The following is an 18,500-nucleotide window of genomic DNA, read 5'->3' as shown; positions in this document are numbered from 1 at the left end:
CTTTTTTCAGTGACCTGGGTGCTGAACAAGGACGGGAAACCTTTAGCCCTGTTAAACGGATTCTCTTACTATCTGTGCAATATTGGCAAGTTTACCGACTACTGGAGGTGTAGATCGAAGAGGAAATGCCGAGGTCGTATAATTATGACGAAGGACCAAAATATCATCAAATTGTTCGACGAACATGACCATGGCCCTCCTAGTTTCATTATAAGAGACGGCCGTTATTTTTCGTTATAATAATTTTATATTGTTTATTTTTATTGTAGGTTTTTTAATTTTTTTATTTTAATTTTAAATATAAATTAAAAAATAATAACGTACTGTAACATTACACATAATGTATTGATCCCGAAGTAAGATCGAGATTTTTTACTTCAACGATGTTTTATTTTATAATAAATACTTACATAGATAAACATCCAAGACCAGGCCAATCAGAAAACATTTTTTTCACATTTTTTTCCTATATCATGATCCGACTGAGCATTGAACTCGGGACCTTTTCAGTTCAGAGGCGAGAATCCGGAAACTTAGCAAAAATTAGGTAATAAATTTTATTAAATAGAAACATGGTAATTTATACCACTATATTGAAATTGTTTTGTTTATTGATAAGTACCTACATAAAAACGATTGTCTTGTTTATCTTCTTACTTAATTTCTTAATTAATTGATAAATTAACATTTTTCAATTATACATAATTATATTTTTTTAATGTTTTATTTTACTGATAACATGGTTATTTCTTAATAATTAAGCTTAGGCCAAGGGAAAGTAAGTCATTGTTGATTTTTTTACGTAGTTGTCAATCCAGAAATTTACCTGTTAAGAGTTATCTCAACACATCATGGCCCGGCACGTGACCGGAGCGAATACTCCTGTATTTGGAAAGAAACATTTCATGAAAAGGTTGCTCTCCCCGGCGAGGGCAACACTGTGTTTAATATGTCATTTGTTATTTAATTTTGCTTTTTTTATGTTATAGCTGTCTTTTTTAAATGCCCCAGACATAAAAAAAGACGGCTGTAACAGAAATATCGAAATCTAATGAAAGGCTGGTTCGTCTTCTGCAACTTTATTTTACATTTTAGTTGAATGGCTGATCAATCACGCTACCGGGAAACCCATTGGGTTGATCAACGATTATACATACTACTGTGCCGTCAAGACCAAAAATACCAAGTTGTGGAGATGCAACAAGGGCGGCAAATGCAGGGCTCGCTTCATCATCAAATATGACGATCATATCATCAAATCTAATTTTGAGCATAAACATCCGCCACCCAAGTATTACGTTAAAGACGGTCGCTATTTTAAATTGTAGAGTGGCCACACTGTTTAAGGTTCCAGATTCAAAAGCGCGGCGTGTATGAAGGACAGGTTCAAATCCAACCTCGGATTTGTACCCTTATAGCTCTTTGGGTCATAAAGGGACAGACGCGGGTAGCGACTTTGATTTATATTATATGTCTATTATGACTGTTACGAACTCCTTTAGAGTATTCCGAACTCCTTTGTAAAGGACAAACATTTTGTAATTTAAAATAAGAAAAATAAACGACAGTCTGTTTTAGCGTGCATCATCTTTTCTTTACCAGCGCAAATATTTTATTATTTTCAGCTTATTTCCTATAATGACATTTGTTATTATATTTTGCTTTTTTCTGTTATACTCGTCAACATGTACAAATGTATATAGAGCATGAGAAATAAAGTTTTCAAAACCTTTTGTAAATTCATTTCTTCTAATTCACTCCACGGAACGAAAAAGTTGAATGGGTCATTTTGTTAAATTATAATTTAATAAAATTAATTTTTAATAAATTATAATTTTATATTTTTTAAGAATAAAAATGTTATTATTTCAGATTGTGAACTGGTTCCCCTGATTACTGGAAGATATCTTCTCCGGATTGGCAGCCACACATTCTCATGTAATGGATCTAAAGTGTCTGGTGCCAAAAACTGGTACTGTTCCAAGAGAATCAGCAAGAAGTGCCCCGCTAAGGTCAAAATGGTGGACAACACTGTAGCCGCGATGTTGGGCGAACATACGCACTGACTTTGTATTGAATTATATTGAATAACTGTTAGAAATTTTATTTATAATCAGATCAATAAATAGTATACTCATCCTCTCCACATGCTTATTTTTATTCTGCTTTCGTGCTTCTTTTGCAACACCCAACTTTCACTTCCATACATTAATGTTGGGACCAACACGCCCTTGTGCCAGGGGAGCCTTTTTGAACAGATTCTGACTACTCATATTGGCATACAACGCTCCATTTATCATGTTCCCCGCCATTTCTCATTTCAAAAAACAATGTTTTGTTTAAAATTGTATAATAAAAAAAAAATAAAAAAAAACTTATCATTGTTACTCACTAGCTACCCTTCTTCCCCCAAATTAATATTTATAATTTAACATTTTTGTATCAATTTAATCATTTTTTTCAGCTGTAATTATACATACCCACAACAATAAAACTTTTTTGTTGCTCAACGGATGGACTTACGTAAGAAATGCTGTTAGTACATCTAAAATTAGATGGAGGTGCTCATACAGAAGAGGATGCTCAGCAAGGGTCCATACTGCTGGTGATGAAGTTATACTACTGTTAGAAGAACATAATCATGAAAAGAAACCATTGAAACCTCTATTTCTAGATGTATAAAAAGTTGTTACTGGTAAAAAATAGAGGAAACGACATAACGGTATTATAGTGAAAAAAACAATTTTGCTAACGTTTCGAAGATTATAAAATTTATAAATGTTTATTTTTGGAATTCACATATCTATGTTTTTATTATGACACACAAACCAACATCACGACACTATACTGTAGGCGTCGTGATGCCGAGTTACACTTTTCTACTGGACGCAATCTCTGCATACCTACTTCTTTGCATCAATCATCAATCTATTGCTATATAAACAAATAGAACTGTTGAAGAAAAAAAAGCTTATAGAGAGAGCGACGGTGGTCGAATCGGTAAAATGTGTGATGCGCATAAAGGCACAGGTTTGAATCCCATCTCGGCCATGTACCAATGACTATTTTCAAAGTTAATGTACATTAGTTTGAATACTAACCGATTCTCTTACGGTGAAGGAAAACATCGTGAACAAACCTGCACATTCAGGCAACTGAATATGTAACCATGATCGATCCGGGTCAGATGGGAGTCGTTTCGTGTAAAAACTTGATTCACCCAATCCAGGATCCATGGTCAAAGGCATACGCCAAGCTCCTCTCCAGAGTGATGAGAATGCAACCTAAAACCAGGAGGAATAAGAAGCGTTGAAGAAAAAGAACAATAAATACTTACCAAAAAAGTAAGGGCGAAATTACGTGAATATTTTTTTACCTACATTAGCAATATCGGTTTTGACGAAATTGAAAATAATGTGCCGTGTGGTTCCCGGCACCATTACAAAAAAGAATAGAACTACTCCATCTCCTTCCGACGGATGTCGTAAAAGGCGACTAAGGGATAGGCTTATAAACTTGGGATTCCTCTTTTAGGCGATGGGCTAGCAACATGTCACTATTTGAATCTCAATTCTATCACTAAGCCAAACAGCTGAGCGTGGCCTATCAGTCTTTTCAAGACTGTTGGCTCTGTCTACCCCGCTAGGGATATAGACGTGGTCATATGTATGTATGTATGTATGAAAATAATATATTATTATCCATTAGCAGGGTTCCTATCAACACTCCAGCCTGTGTACTACATGAATTCCCGAGGGAATCAGATGATGTTGTTGAACGGGAACAAGTACAGGGTGAACAAGGCGACAGATGACAAGATAAGATGGCGGTGTGCGTCACACGAGAGATACAGTTGCAAGGCGAGGGTACACACGGTGGCAGAACAAGTGGTGTACATGATAGACGTTCACACCACGAGACTGAACCAGAAGAACATGATACTGGGAACTTAGCGAGAGACTGTTAGCGTCTTTCGTAAATTTTTTTTAACGTAAATTTGTATAAATAATAGTGTTTCTTAATGGCGGATATTATTCAACAAGTGATCAGTAATTTTTTGTTTAAACTTTATTGTACAAAATACAAATGAATAGCGCAATTATGCATTTGTACTTTGTATACATTGATTTGTATTTTGTAATAAGTAATAAGGAATGACATTGATACTTCATTCCTTATTACTTATTACAAAATACAAATGTATGGCGGACCTAATGCTAGAAGTCAAGTAAACAATCTTAGTGTCTTTCTATTACTAAAATTAACTCTAAATTATTGTATGTTTAACAGTTAAAGTAATTAATTATTTATGGCATTTGTATTTCTTCCTTATTCGTCGTCAGCGTTGTTACAAATGGAATGAAATGCACTTAATAATTGTGTTAAATAATCGTTTTTTGTTATGTAAATAAAGTAATGTTATTTTGTTTACAGATTTAAGTATTTTATTCTTTAGTTTTGCAACTTTTAGTACGGTATATTTATAATTGTACTTTTTACTTCAATTACATAATTAAAATGTGACAAAAAACATAACACATAAATAAAAAAAATGTGACAAAAAACATATCTATTTATTAAAGGTTAATAATTATTTCCTTTTTTACTTATTTTGACCCTTTCAAGGAAATAATATGTTTTAAAAAACTATTCTCACTAAAGATCGGTCCCTGGCCTCGACTTTTATGAGAATTTATTACGACAACAACAACTTTGAAAATAACAACCTTGTATCCAATTTTGAAAATAAATCTTCTATTCTATTCAAATTACATAAAGGACACTTTCTCTGAAGAACATTAGTACACTCTGTAATTAATACATACATACAAAACATCACGCTTCTTTCCCGTAATTAATAGCACTACAAAAGGCTTTGTGAATCTACACAAGATTCACAAAGCCTTTTACTTATCACTAAGAGATATTTGTTCCATTCAGCAAGCTGTTAATATATGTATATTGGTTAATTAATTGTTATAATAATATTTTTTATACAGTTAAAATAAAAAATAAAAACCTTTTTTTGAAAACTAGGTGTGACAGTTTTGGCTACTGAATATAAAGTCTATAGGATACCTACTTCATTCCTTATTACAATCAACAGTTAGTATAAATCAGAAATCCTGGAGAAACGTGATATTCTCATTTCTTAATTAAGATACCTATTCGCACTTAATTTTTTTCGGAATCATGTAATTCTGTTCCGCTGTATGGCTTTATGATGGCATTGAGATTCAAATAGTGAAAAGTTGCTAGCCCATCGCCTACAAGAGGTTAAGGCCAAGTTTATTTTAAGGATTGGTGCTATTCTTAAGTAGAAACCCACATGGAATTATTAAATAGATATACATACAATAAATAGATGCAGCAGCTGACTGGCAAAATGTGAGCTAAATATTAACCTACATTATTTCACATTTACTAACAACAAGTACTTTGTTATGGGTGTGATGGCCCGCTTTATCTCCCATCTTTTTGAAATAAAACATTCATAGCCATGGTACTTAGAGGTCTTTATATAATTTTGATGTAAAAACTGACTGTTTTTATTTTGTTTTAGCCCGTTTTGTACTAAGCCGTCGTGGTAAGACTTTGCTGAGCGTCGGAGGTTACACATTTTGTGCCAAAAATGTTACCGGCGTCAAAACTAGGTGGGTTTGTTCTACGCATAACCACAAGCAATGCAGAGGAAAGATGCACACTGTCGGTAACCGAATAGTTAAGTTCAACAACTGTCATAATCACGACCGGATGGTGTTAAGATAGATATGTGATTATGCAGTGTACAATTGGATTGTTGGCGTCGTATTAACTTCAACGAAAATACTAGCAGTATGTTTGTTTGTTTGTTTGAAAATACTTTATTGTATATAACAAATTTTAGTAGTACATAATATGACATAAAAATGATTGTAGTTTGAATTTGTGTTTGTAATATTCTTGCGTAGGTACGTAGTGTGAAATTTTGTTGAGGTATGTGTGTTTCCATTTTATTGTGGTTTTTGAAATTATTGCTTGAATATCCACTTTATATTACTATATAAAAGTCCGGAAGTCAGTCTCTAAGTCTTAAAAAAAATTACCTTGAAATTTTCGTACGGACTCACCGTTACGGAATGGTCTCAATCTCAACACGATGCCATTGAGTGGCCCGGTGTAAAAACCGAAGCCCACGACGACGTGGCCCGACGAGTTCTCCCCTCTACAATCATATTGCTCGGCCAGTTCAGATCTATTGCTGTCTCACTTGACGGCATAACGGCGTCCTTGTTCGGCGGGACGACATGTGACGCCAACAGTGTCAGTATCGATTGCCTACGTTGCTGGGTGTACGATTCAATGTTGAAATACTTTGTTTAATTCCGAAAAAGAAGCTGTTAAATCGTGCATTTATATTTAACGTTGGATAATATGTCAATTAATTGGTCTAATGAGAAAACAATTGAATTTCTCAACGAAGTGCAAAAACATCCAGAGCTATGGGATGTGAAAACTGAAGTTTACAAAAATCGTGATGCGAAGAAAGATGGATGGGCGCTCATCGCTGAAAAGTTTGGTATATCGAGTGACGATGCGTATAGGAAATTCAAAAGTTTAAGAACATACGCTAAGAATGAAGAAAAGAAAGCGAAACGTGCTTCAGGTGGGATGAAAACAGTGAAATGGTTTGCGTATGACGCGATATCGTTTATACTCAATCAAGACGCTCATACTGGACCGGATAGTGGAAACACCACAGCAACTGTTGATGTAAGTTTATTTATTATTTGACTTCATATTGAAAAACAGTTTGTTCTTGCACTTCGTCGTGCACAATGAGGAAAATAAGTGGCATAATATATTTATGTCGGCGTTTAATTAGTCACACTTATTCAAGGTTTTAGATCACTGACTCTTAAGTCATTATTGTAATTTAAATGCACTACGCGTACGTACGTACACCTGTACGTCGTAAACTGTACATTGTTACACTTTTTGTAACTATTAGGGCATTTCCAAACATGAACAGAGAGTAGTGACTATTTGTAATAAAAATGTCATTAATGAACAACAAATAGTGCCGTGTGGTATCCGGCACCTTAAAATAGAACCACTCCATATCTTTCCCATGGATGTCGTAAAAGGCGACTAAGAGATACGCTTTTAAGATTGGGTTTCCTCTTGTGGGCGATAGGATTCAGTCTTTTCAAGACTTTTGGTTCTGTCTACCACGCAAGGGATAGAGTCTTGACTATATGTATGTATGTATTATTCAAGAATAACTTGCTTGTCTTTTAGGAAACAAAGACACCCAAACCGAACAGCAAGGTTACTATTGACCAAGAAGAGACTGTCGAATTAGAAGCAACAGGCTCTTTATATCCTTCAAACCCAGCAAAAAAACCTCGCATATCTATGATATCCAAACCTTCAGAATCGGTTAGATTAAAAGCGCGAAATATGGTATGTGAACATGAAGAAAACCAGGATTACGGTCCTTTTGGTGAGCATATCGCTAACAAATTAAGTAGATACGATCCTTACATTCGAGCGCAAGCCGAGATGAAAATTATGCAGATACTTTATGACTGTGATATGCAAATGTTGACACGTGAAGCCGAGGAATTAGTGCCAGTCACTGTTCTAAGTGATACACAATCTGACTGACAAGTGTCAGGTGTGGTTAAAAGTAACTTTTCGGATGCCATTCTTCTCTAAGCGCGTTCCCGTTTGTTTTTCACTCGTGGACTTGAAGACTTACAAAAGGACTGCAATATTTTTGTCGGCTGCCTACTTACCTCAAACTAATTCGATGATGATGAAGATTTTTTGAGTATATTTTTAGCCTTCGCTTTTCAAAAGAGAGTTATTCAAATTAGCTGGAAGAAACACACGACTAAATAGGAAGTTTTTAAATACTGGCCCGACTAAAATATAATAAAGATCGTTCACCACAACGCTTTAATTTTGAAACCAAACTCTACCTCTCCACTATATACCATGACATGTAAATATGTAAATTTTTATAGCAATCGTGTTATCATATTATTATTTGTAAATATAGATTTAAGTTTAGAAATAAATACATAAAATCAAGCGCATTTTTATTTACTAGAAGCTAAGAACTGCTATGCAAGGTGTGGTCAGATTGTCCCGTATTACCTATCCTTACCAGACTCAAGCTAATGTTTTTTATATATTACCTACTAAATTTGGGCTTATTTTACTATATTTTATGGAAATAATAGCTGAAGTTTCGCTTTATTCGATTTGGCAGCATGCAAAATTATTTCACTATACAATACCTATATTTGTGTAATAAGTATGAATTTTGCTGCGCATCAGTATATAAGTCATTTCAGACACTTTATATTGTTATTGTTTTTTGAACTGATTTTGATGTAACTTAGTGCAAATATAGCTTGCACGACTTTTTGATACATAATTCCTACGGAAACGAGAAATATGATGTTACTAAGTTGTTAATATTTATCTTTATTTTTACGAGAATTATGTTTCCTGTTAAAAATTCGTAAATAGTATAATTTGTGAAATTAAAATGCAGGACAACTCAAATCAGTATTGTCGGGAACAATTCATGCAAACAATGCCGGGCTGCAATCTATACTTGGGATAACGAAGTTATAAAGATCAAGAACTCCCGCTGTCATTAATTCACGTAATATTATAAACTTTAAAATTCTATAAATAAAGGTAACGAATATTGATAATTTATTTTACTCTAATTTTGAGAAAGCTTGTGGTTAATATTTGTCGATTTTTATACGTAAATTTAATTTATTAATCAACATGTTTCAACAGTGCAGTTTGTGAAGTCAAGACGTGGGGCCACTCAAATCAGAATCGGCGGGTACAACTTCTGCAAACAAAGAAGTAGAGGAGACAAAACCAGGTGGAAATGTTCCACCCATCACAATAAGCATTGCCGGGCCGTAATCTACACCTGGGACAATGAAGTTATTAAGATCAATAACTCGCATTGTCACTAGAGTTTTAGAGTTTTTTGGTGGCCTATCGGATCAAAATTCACGGTATTCGACTTTTGTTAGATTGTTGATAGTGAGACGTTTTACAATGGGAAATTTAATCTCAATGGATGGTGTTGGTAAAAAGGCAAATACAAATGTCAATTGTCCCTTATTTTTCGGGAATATGTTTGTAATTTTTATTTTTTGGCAAATAATCTAACAAAACACATTACTATTACGATTAAATCTTGGATGCATCTATTGTTAAAAGTTGCGAAAATATAGGACTCATTAAAGAAGAACTTCATAAAAATGGCGGCCAGAAATAAAAAAATCATAATACACCCTGTATCTGTATATGTATGTATGTGTCCGGCCTATTTACACATTTTTAGACCAAACACGCACGATCGCCTGACATTTTAAATTTTGCGACCTGCCAACCCCAAACGACCGATTTATTCATTTTGCTTTCAGTTTTTGTTAATCAAGACAATGTAGGTAGGTGTACGGTCATAAGCAGAAAAACTTGACTCCCTTTTGGATTTTTCTTTATATGAACAGGAAGTCATGTTTCTCTGCTTTTGTTTTTTATTTCAACCTACACATTGTGACGTCGTGCCGCTTCGGTCTCCCCTGCGGCTTTCTTCACAGCCGGGGAGCCCTATAAAAGCGCCCCGAGTACCTTTGGACTACAACTACAGCATCCACCAAGTAGCTCGCTATCCTCAGGCGGCTACTTGCTGGATCTCGTTTCTATAGCTAAACCCACGCCTTATTTACAACTTGTAAATCTAGTCTTACTAAAAATTGTCTTTATTATATATATTTTTTTAATTATCTCTCATCTCTCTTACATTTTAGTTCTTATTTACCTCATTAAAAATACCATTAAACGTGAATTGAATCCGGATGACTTTTATTTTGTTATATTTCAGGTGACTTCATAATCAGTTTAGAAATTGGCACAGGCAAGAAAGGTGGTCGTAAACTATACAAAGATGGGTTTGAGTATTCATTTAAAAGAAGTAATAAGGATGACACAGAGTTGTGGAGATGCACAGAAAGAAGCCGTTGCAATGCTACAATCAAAATTCTCCCTGTTACAGACGAATTGTTCAAAATTCTTAATGAGACGTCACATAGTCATGCACCTAAACGATGAGATATTGATTCATAATTGTTTTTTATTAATGAACATATTGTTTTTGCTACATGTGTATTATTTTATTTAATAGCCTTATAGGGCTTGGTTCTGTTCGCACTAAAAGTACCTTATATCATTTTCCTTACTCCGCACAATATGCGTTTGCAATATTTCATGAAGAACGGCTTGATGGTTTAATCTGTTAAGAGGTAATAAAGCGAGCTTACTTTCACATTTCTATATCCATAATAATATTACTAAAATGAAAAGATGTCGTGTGGTTTCCGGCACTTTAGAATAGAACCACTCCATAAATTTCTCATGGATGTCGTAAAAGGCGGCTAAAGGGCTAAAGGGCGATGGGCTAGCAACCGTCACTTTTTGTATCTCAAATGTATCATTAAGCCAAACAGCTGAACGTGGCCTATCAGTCTTTTCAAGACTGTTGGCTCTGTCTACCCACTACGCAAGGAATATAGACGTGATTATATGTATGTATGAATGTAAAATGTCAGAATATCATTGTTAACATTTTTTTTTTAACCAATTTTAGTGGAATTTGTAATATCGCAACGTGGAAACCAGCTGTTGAAGTTCCGGCAATATACGTATTCAGCCATAGTGAATAAGGGCAGTCACAAAACAAGGTGGCGATGTTCAACGCATTACTCCAAGGGCTGTCTCGCTGGCGTGGTCACCATCGATAACCAAGTTGTGACCACACGAGGTTTTCATAACCACGTACCCCGAAGTTCGGCCATAACATACCTTATCTGACGCTCAGGCCCGGCATATATGTTGAACTAAAATGTCGATGGTGAATGCCGTACATTTACATTAATCATCTGACCACGATTGAAAAAAGCACTAGTTACCAATGCTGGATTCTGTACTAATAAGGCTCTGTCTATCATAAACGTGTGTTGTATTTATAAAATAAATTATATTATATACGTCTGGGCGTTTTTTTTATTTCTTAACATACGGAATATCCTTTTTAAAAAAGTTTCTTTCTTTGTTTTTTATTATAACACCAACAAAGGTTACAGGCTAAATGACTCACATTATTTATGATTTTATTTTATTTTTAGCTTCAATTACTCTTAGAAAAATCAAATTTCTTACCGTTATTTTCATTCTGTTAAAATACCCACCATTAACAATTTCTTCAGCTGTTATCAGTTTAAAAATTGTGGTTGGTATTACAAATTGATCGTACTAAACAAATACTGCTAATTGAAGTGTTAAGAATTGTTTGTTTTTTAAATCGCTATTTTAGGAATATGAGGAAAATTTAGATTAGATTAAGTAGATAACAAGATAAAGGTTAATAATATATACAGGTCAAATTAGACAAATTGGCGCCTGTATCAGTAAGAAAGTTGTAAAATGCCTCGACACGAGCTGAGTGGAAGTCGGATCAGTATTTCAATTTAAGCAACTGTTTGTTTTTACCTTAACTAAGTACTTTTGTGTAAGATATATTTGTGTGATGCTAATAAACTTTATTCATTCATTCAAATTATTTACGGTCTCTAACATTCTAATATTTTTCAGTGGATTTCGTGTATTCACAACGTGGTAATCGACTGTTGAAGTACAAACAGTACACGTATACAGCCATCACTAGCAGAGCCGGCTTCAAAACCCGTTGGAGATGTTCCTCACACTACTCCAAGAGTTGCTCAGCTTCTATTCACACTCGTACTTCAGATAATAAAGTGGTTATGGTTCGTGGTGTTCACAATCATGATCATCCACGTGTTTGAACAAGAATTTTGAAAAAGGAAAAAGGAAAGATGTATGATGATGTGATGTAGATGTGTAGATGTATCTGCCTACCCGGAAAGAGGCGTAATTTAATATACATACCAACGTTTTCAGTACATATGATATGACGAGCTGTCATTGCCGGAGGGGTAGGCAGAGAAAATCTTTTCACTTCGTTGTATTCTTACCTGATCTCATATAGGCCTTAGCCTTCTCCTTTCATCGTTCACATTTACACTTGCCTTGTATATAAGTAAATTTGCTTTCATAAATTATTTCACAAATATGGTACTCGTAATTAGTAGAAAGCAGTAGTAGATAGAATAGAAAGGCTGCCTATTCCATGGGCTTGGATAGTCAACTCCGGATTTCTATAATAAGAATAACGTTCGAATAGTGTGTATTTGGTCTCAGTGGAATATTTGTCATTTGGTGTACTATTACTGATAGATAAAGACGAGAAAATAAATTTGGAATTATTCTTTTAGGCGATGGGCCAGTAACCTGTCTTCTTCCTACTGGCTTTTGTCCTGGTTGCATCCTCACCTCTCTGGAGAGGAGCCCGGGGTATGCCTTTGACTTCCAAGATTGGGTGAGTCAGGTTTTTACATGAACTCCCATATGGGCTAGCAGCCTGTCACTATTTGAACCTCAATTTCAACACTAAGCCGTCTATCCCGCAAGGAGTAGGTAAAGACGTGATTAAATGTATGTATGTACTAAATGTAATCATGCGCCGTAGACGGCAATTTACCATATAATTCTCTTGTCTTAGATTAAGCTAGTTATTTTATATGTTCTTCAGTTAGTAATGGGTTCATATTACCCGGATTTTTAGAGGTTAGTCAACAAGTCAACTCGAAAATTTGTACACGCGTATTATAAAAAACGCTATAGGGTACGGCCACCAGTAGTCAGCCCCGCACCAGTGGTCAGCCTTTTCCGGCTAATATCTATGCCGTGTGGTTCCCGGCACCAATACAAAAAAAAATAGGACCACTCCATCTCTTTCCCATGGATGTCGTACAAGGCGACTAAGGGATAGGCTTATAAAATTGCGATCCTTTTTTTAGGCGATGGGCTAGCAACCTGTCACTATTTGGATCTGAATTCCATCATTAAGCCGAGCAGCTGAATTTTGAAATTTCGGGACTGTTGGCTCTGTCTACCCCGTAAGGGATATAGACGTGACTATATGTATGTATGTATGTATCTATTATAATTTGTTAAGTAATCGCAAACGTTGGCATGTTTATTGTAAGTCACATTTACGAATATTAAATGTATTGGTGTCATCACTATGATTTTTATTAATACTTATTTGTTTATTCTCCAAGTATAGATTCTTCTTCTTTCTTTTATTTTGCGTCAGTTTTCTGTACTTTAGGATCGGCAGACATTTTTTCTCTTTGAGGGGCATTTGATATTTTAAGCATCTGTTAAAACTAAAAGAGAAACAAACACACACTGTTCAGGGTCAAGTTTTAAGCTCCAATAAAGTGTTTTAATAAATAAATCAACTTATACTTAGTACTATTTCAGTGGAATATATTGATTCTCAGAAGGGCAGACGGCTGATAAGATATAAGAACTACACATATTATTGCGCTTACGAATCCCAACGGCGGCGGTCCAGGGTTGGCAAAAGCAGGTGGTTGTGTTCAACCAACTACTCTAAGGGTTGTCGAGCATCAATTTATGTATTAGACAATGCAATTGTATCTATAAAGGATGAACATAGCCATCCACCCAATGTGTCTAAGAAAAGTTTGAAAGTAAGAAGGACGACTTACTGTTAATGCGAAAGTAAGTTTGTTTGTTTGTTACATTTTCAAGCGTTATTTATTCTACCAATCTTTTTAAAATTCTATCATGTTCTTAAAATTCAGGCATGTCACACGGAGAAGGACATAGAGTACCTTTCATCCTAATAAAACCTATAGTTCCATAGAGACAACTATTCTTTTGTATTTCAAACACGAACAGAATCAGTCCACTACTCTCCGGTATTAGCGCATGCATACTGACAGACAAAATAGTGTGATTTCTCTTTTCAAAATCTAGTTATAGTAATCATAAGAATCATAAAGACAGTTAAAACCGTTTATTTTCAGAAAGTTTCACCTACGCTTTGTCGCAAAAAGGCAAGCGTTTGATTCGCCACAACAATTACAGCTACTACGCCCGACGCACTGCAGGGTTAAAGACAAGATGGCTGTGTTCCACACATCACGCCAAGGGTTGCGTGGCCTGCATTTACACTGTTAATGATGAAGTAGTCAGCGTGAGAGAGGAACATAATCATCCTCCGATTAATACTATGTACATACATTATGATACCTAATAGTTACCTCAGAATATCCACAATTGAAATTCAAGTGGCTCAATGTTTTCGTGCGTCGGTGGCGTAATATTCGGAGCGACGAAAGACAAGGTATTAAATCGAATCGAATGATATGAATTGATGGTAGAGCAGTGGATTGGTGTATACATTGTATTTTAATACCTTTCTACGTTAAAAAATGTGCAATCAAATAGGTACCGATTACTTTACTGGGCAATTGAAAGTTATTAAATAATATTTCCATTTTGTATCATTTATAAATTTTTCCCCATAATGGGTTACAGAGGCCGGGCTGGCTTTATTTACTAATGTTGACAACGATATATGCATCATCTTCTCCATTTTTGAATGTTTATTTTAAAAATAGTGTTTCCCATTACAAATGCGAAAGTAAGTTGGTTTGTTACCACTTCACAGTTAAGCCACTAAACTGATTTTGACAAAACGGTACAAATTTGATAAAAAAAAAATAGCTTGTCTTTTTTGTTAATTCCTGCGGGGGGACTTTCAGTTTAAACGAATTATAGTGAAAATACAAATGTACATATGTGCTATGGACAAAGTTTAAAATACACATTTATAAGACAAACTACTTGTGCGAAATAAATAATTCGAAATTAATTTGAATTTTTTTTCCTACTCTACATTGACATAATAAATATTTCATGGTCTTGTGCAGTCTGACCTCTTGTACAATGCAATTTGTGCAGACAGGAAACTGAACATGAGAGTCCTGATTGGTCTTGTTGTCCACGCTCACTCTTGAACACAAATTAATCATTTGGTTAAAAGTCTGACTCTGACTCGAAGCATATAAATTAAGACTACTCCTTTAAAAAATAAAGTATCATTAATATTACCAATTTTGTATTGCCTCATACTCGTAGGTACGTATACTTATAATATATACTATTAATACCAATATTTTCAGGTGCATTTACCTTCGTCATGTCACTGAAAGGCAAGCGTCTCCTCCGTTACAAGAACTACAACTTCTACGCTTGTCGCTCCACTGGGGAGCGCACGCGCTGGGTCTGCTCCACAAACCACACCAAGGGGTGCCGAGCGGCCATCAATACTGTCGCTGATCAAGTTGTAAGAGTTAAAGACGAACATAACCATCCACCTTTAGCGGAGAAAAATGATAACAGACTCTATTATCAATAGCATAAAATTGTAACGATGTTTGTTCAAAATTTTTCTTAGTTTATAAAATTTCACTTTGCTAATTTTAGATAATAGCTAAAATCTTAATTAGTTCATTATTTAGGTGATTTTTTTTAGAATTAACAGAAAAATTGATAGTCGAGTTTTTTGTCAATAGCATTAAATTATATATATATATTATATATACAATACATTTTTAATAAAAATTCGCACAAGAGCTGCCATCAAGAATCTTGCTGGCCAGGTCATTAGAGTCAAAGCCGAATATAACGCCCTTTGGCAGAGAAAAACAAAACCTTCAAACTTTTTTCTAAAATTTTAAACTTATGACGGTAGCTTAAAATTTTGGTGCAATTTATCTTTATTTCTAAAATTGGATTACTTATACTTATTCTAATATAAGCTTGTCCTACTTTATAATGAATAAAATAATAAATCATTACCAGATAAATATTAAAGTCAAATGTTTCAATTGCAAATAACTATAATGACTATACTTACGTAATGTTTAAAATTAATTATTTTCTTTTGATAGAATAAAAAAAGTGATAGTTGTTTTTTTTTCAACAGCATACAACTATAGAATAAAAATTAATCACAGTTTTAAGATTAAGATTCAGTAAATTTAATTTTGCAAAGTCATATTAGTTAATGATTGTGTAGGTACTTTATTTAAACTTATCCTAGTTACTTTAATTTGTTAATGAAAAAAAAATATGTACATTTATTGAAAATTGTGTAATATGTATATGTAGGTAGATATTTAATATAAAAGAAGATGCGTTGTATTCATAAAATAAGTTTTTTCTTTATTTACTAGTAAAAATATTTCTTGAATAAATAATTTTTCTTCATATGCAATAAATTCTGTTTATTTAACTGTTAATTGTTTATTACTTTCAACTTAGAAGAAATCAAGGCGATTTTTGGCGATTTAGTCAATAATAGGAACAGTTGATGTGTGAATATAGATAAATATATAGTGTGAAATCCTTTTAGGCAATGGGCTGGTAATATGTCTCATAATATCCATTCCATCATTAAGTCATACAGCTGAACATTTATCGTCTTTTGAAGACTGTTGGCCATTTCTACCCAGTAGTCAAAAGTCTTGATTATATGTATGTATGAGAATTACTTATCTCTTTTTGCTTTTATTAACATACATTTTAATTGCAGTGGAGTTCGTGCCGTCACAGCGAGGGGGGAGTTTAGCGCGTCTGGACGGATACACGTTTTATTTCAAAAAGGCTAACAAATCCGGAGTCAGCCTTTGGCGATGCTCCTTGCGACCCAAAGGTTGTGATGCGAAGATCAAAATAAAGGATGATAAGATTGTAAAAATCACAGGCATGCACAAGCACAGCCGACCGACTCGTATATATAAACGAATTTTAGGTATATAGGTCAAATTTGCAGGATGAATGATTTATTTCATGTATAAAATCGCCGTGTGATTCACGGCAGTTTAGAATCCATCCATAGAAAAGATATGGAGTGGTCCTACTCCATATCTTTTCTATGGATGTCGTAAATGTCAACTGAGTGAAAGGCTTATAAAATTGAGATTCTTTTGTTTGAGATGGGTTTGCAAGTTGTCACTATTTGAATCTTGATTCCATCATTAAGCCATACAGCTGAGCGTAGACTTTCAGTCTTTATAGGACTGTTGGTTCTATCTACCCCGCAAGGGATAAAGACGTGATAATATGTATGTATGTGACCGCAAGAAGGCACATGTTTGCCATCAAAACGTGTTTTGTCATTTTTGTACCCTGCAAGTTTGTCCTTATCGTCAACAATGGTCAGCATATGCTGGAATGGTGACATTTCTGGCTACAACTCTTGTCTTTTTTTATTGTTTTTTTCTTGTTTGAAATCTTTATTGTACCTAGTAGCCAGAATAAAATGCCTTTTTACATTTCTTTTGTCTATTTATTTTTCTACCCTAATTTATTTTAAAGTTCTTTGAACAGATTATGTCTTAGCGGCTTATAACAACGGTTTGGTTAAAGTGACATATCCAGACATATTCTTTCAAAATGTGCGCACCCGCAGCATGACACGCGCGACGCCGTGACAAACTATCCCGATACAATACATTAAAGGCATTGGCTTCTGCACATAATTCTTCTTTACATTTTCCTGTCGTGGGCCTACTAGAAGAAATTTCTCTAGAAATAAATAGTGCCCTTGTACTAAATATCTCTTATTTTTTGTCCTTGATGTACATAAAAAAATACGGAGATAAGAACATATCTAGCTAGACCCAGCGATCAGAAATATAGCAGACTTGTCAACGAAGGCACTATATTTACAATAACTGTTAGAAGTAAATGAGATTTCAAATTTAAAACGCTCTGTTTCGTGTAAGAATGGTAATAAAACATGTAGTTTGAGTAATTTAAAATCCCACTTTACTGTCTTTGTAAAACTTTCTTATAAACTAATACACAAAAATATGTTTTTTTTTTTAATTTATTACGTTTAAGTATTTTTATATAACGTTTAAATTATAATTATTTTAAGTTTATTTTTATTGTTCCTTAATTTTTGTTAAACATATTAAAATATATTGCAAAAAAAGAAAATTAATTCCAAAAACTGTATGCTGTTTATGCTTTTTAAAAAATATATATATTTTCATAAGTCATGACCTTCCAGGACCAATCTTCGCGACCACGCCTCGAGGCTCTCAAATAATTACTTTCCAAGGCTACGACTACAGTCGCCACAGACAAGAGGGCCTCAAGACCAGGTGGTACTGTAGAACCCACTACAACAAAGGGTGTTCAGCTGTCATCTTCACCATAGAAAACACTATTATAAGGTGCAAGGACCAGCATTCCCATGCGCCCGCGCAATATGGTGTAAGACGAAAGCTATAAAGCGGTTAGTTTTTCATCAATTGTGAGGTTCGTGTGAGTTTTATATGAGAACGAGTTTGTATAGAATGAATAAATATGTACGGAACAATTTACACAGATTGAGTTAGCCTCGAAGTAAGTTCGAAACTTGTGTTAAGAGATACAAACTCAACGATACTATATTTTATAATAAATACTTAGATAGATAAACATCCAAGACCCAGACCAATCAG

At 34.3% G+C, this 18,500-nt stretch overlaps 1 protein-coding gene across 1 annotated transcript; it reads left to right on the top strand.

Moving 5' to 3' along the window:
* The first annotated feature begins 6,091 nt into the window (after window positions 1–6,091).
* Window positions 6,092–7,980, top strand: LOC106141439 (uncharacterized). The gene is made up of 2 exons (XM_013343091.2): window positions 6,092–6,753; window positions 7,282–7,980. The coding sequence occupies exons 1-2, from the start codon at window positions 6,415–6,417 to the stop codon at window positions 7,648–7,650; spliced, it is 708 nt and encodes a 235-aa protein (XP_013198545.1). The 5' UTR covers window positions 6,092–6,414; the 3' UTR covers window positions 7,651–7,980.
* The last annotated feature ends 10,520 nt before the right edge of the window (window positions 7,981–18,500 follow it).

The sequence above is a fragment of the Amyelois transitella genome, chromosome 10 (genome assembly GCF_032362555.1).
Source record: "Amyelois transitella isolate CPQ chromosome 10, ilAmyTran1.1, whole genome shotgun sequence".
In the NCBI taxonomy this organism is placed as follows: Eukaryota; Metazoa; Arthropoda; class Insecta; order Lepidoptera; family Pyralidae; genus Amyelois; species Amyelois transitella.
Note: the sequence above shows the minus strand (reverse complement) of the source record. Positions and strands in the feature narration are given on the sequence as shown.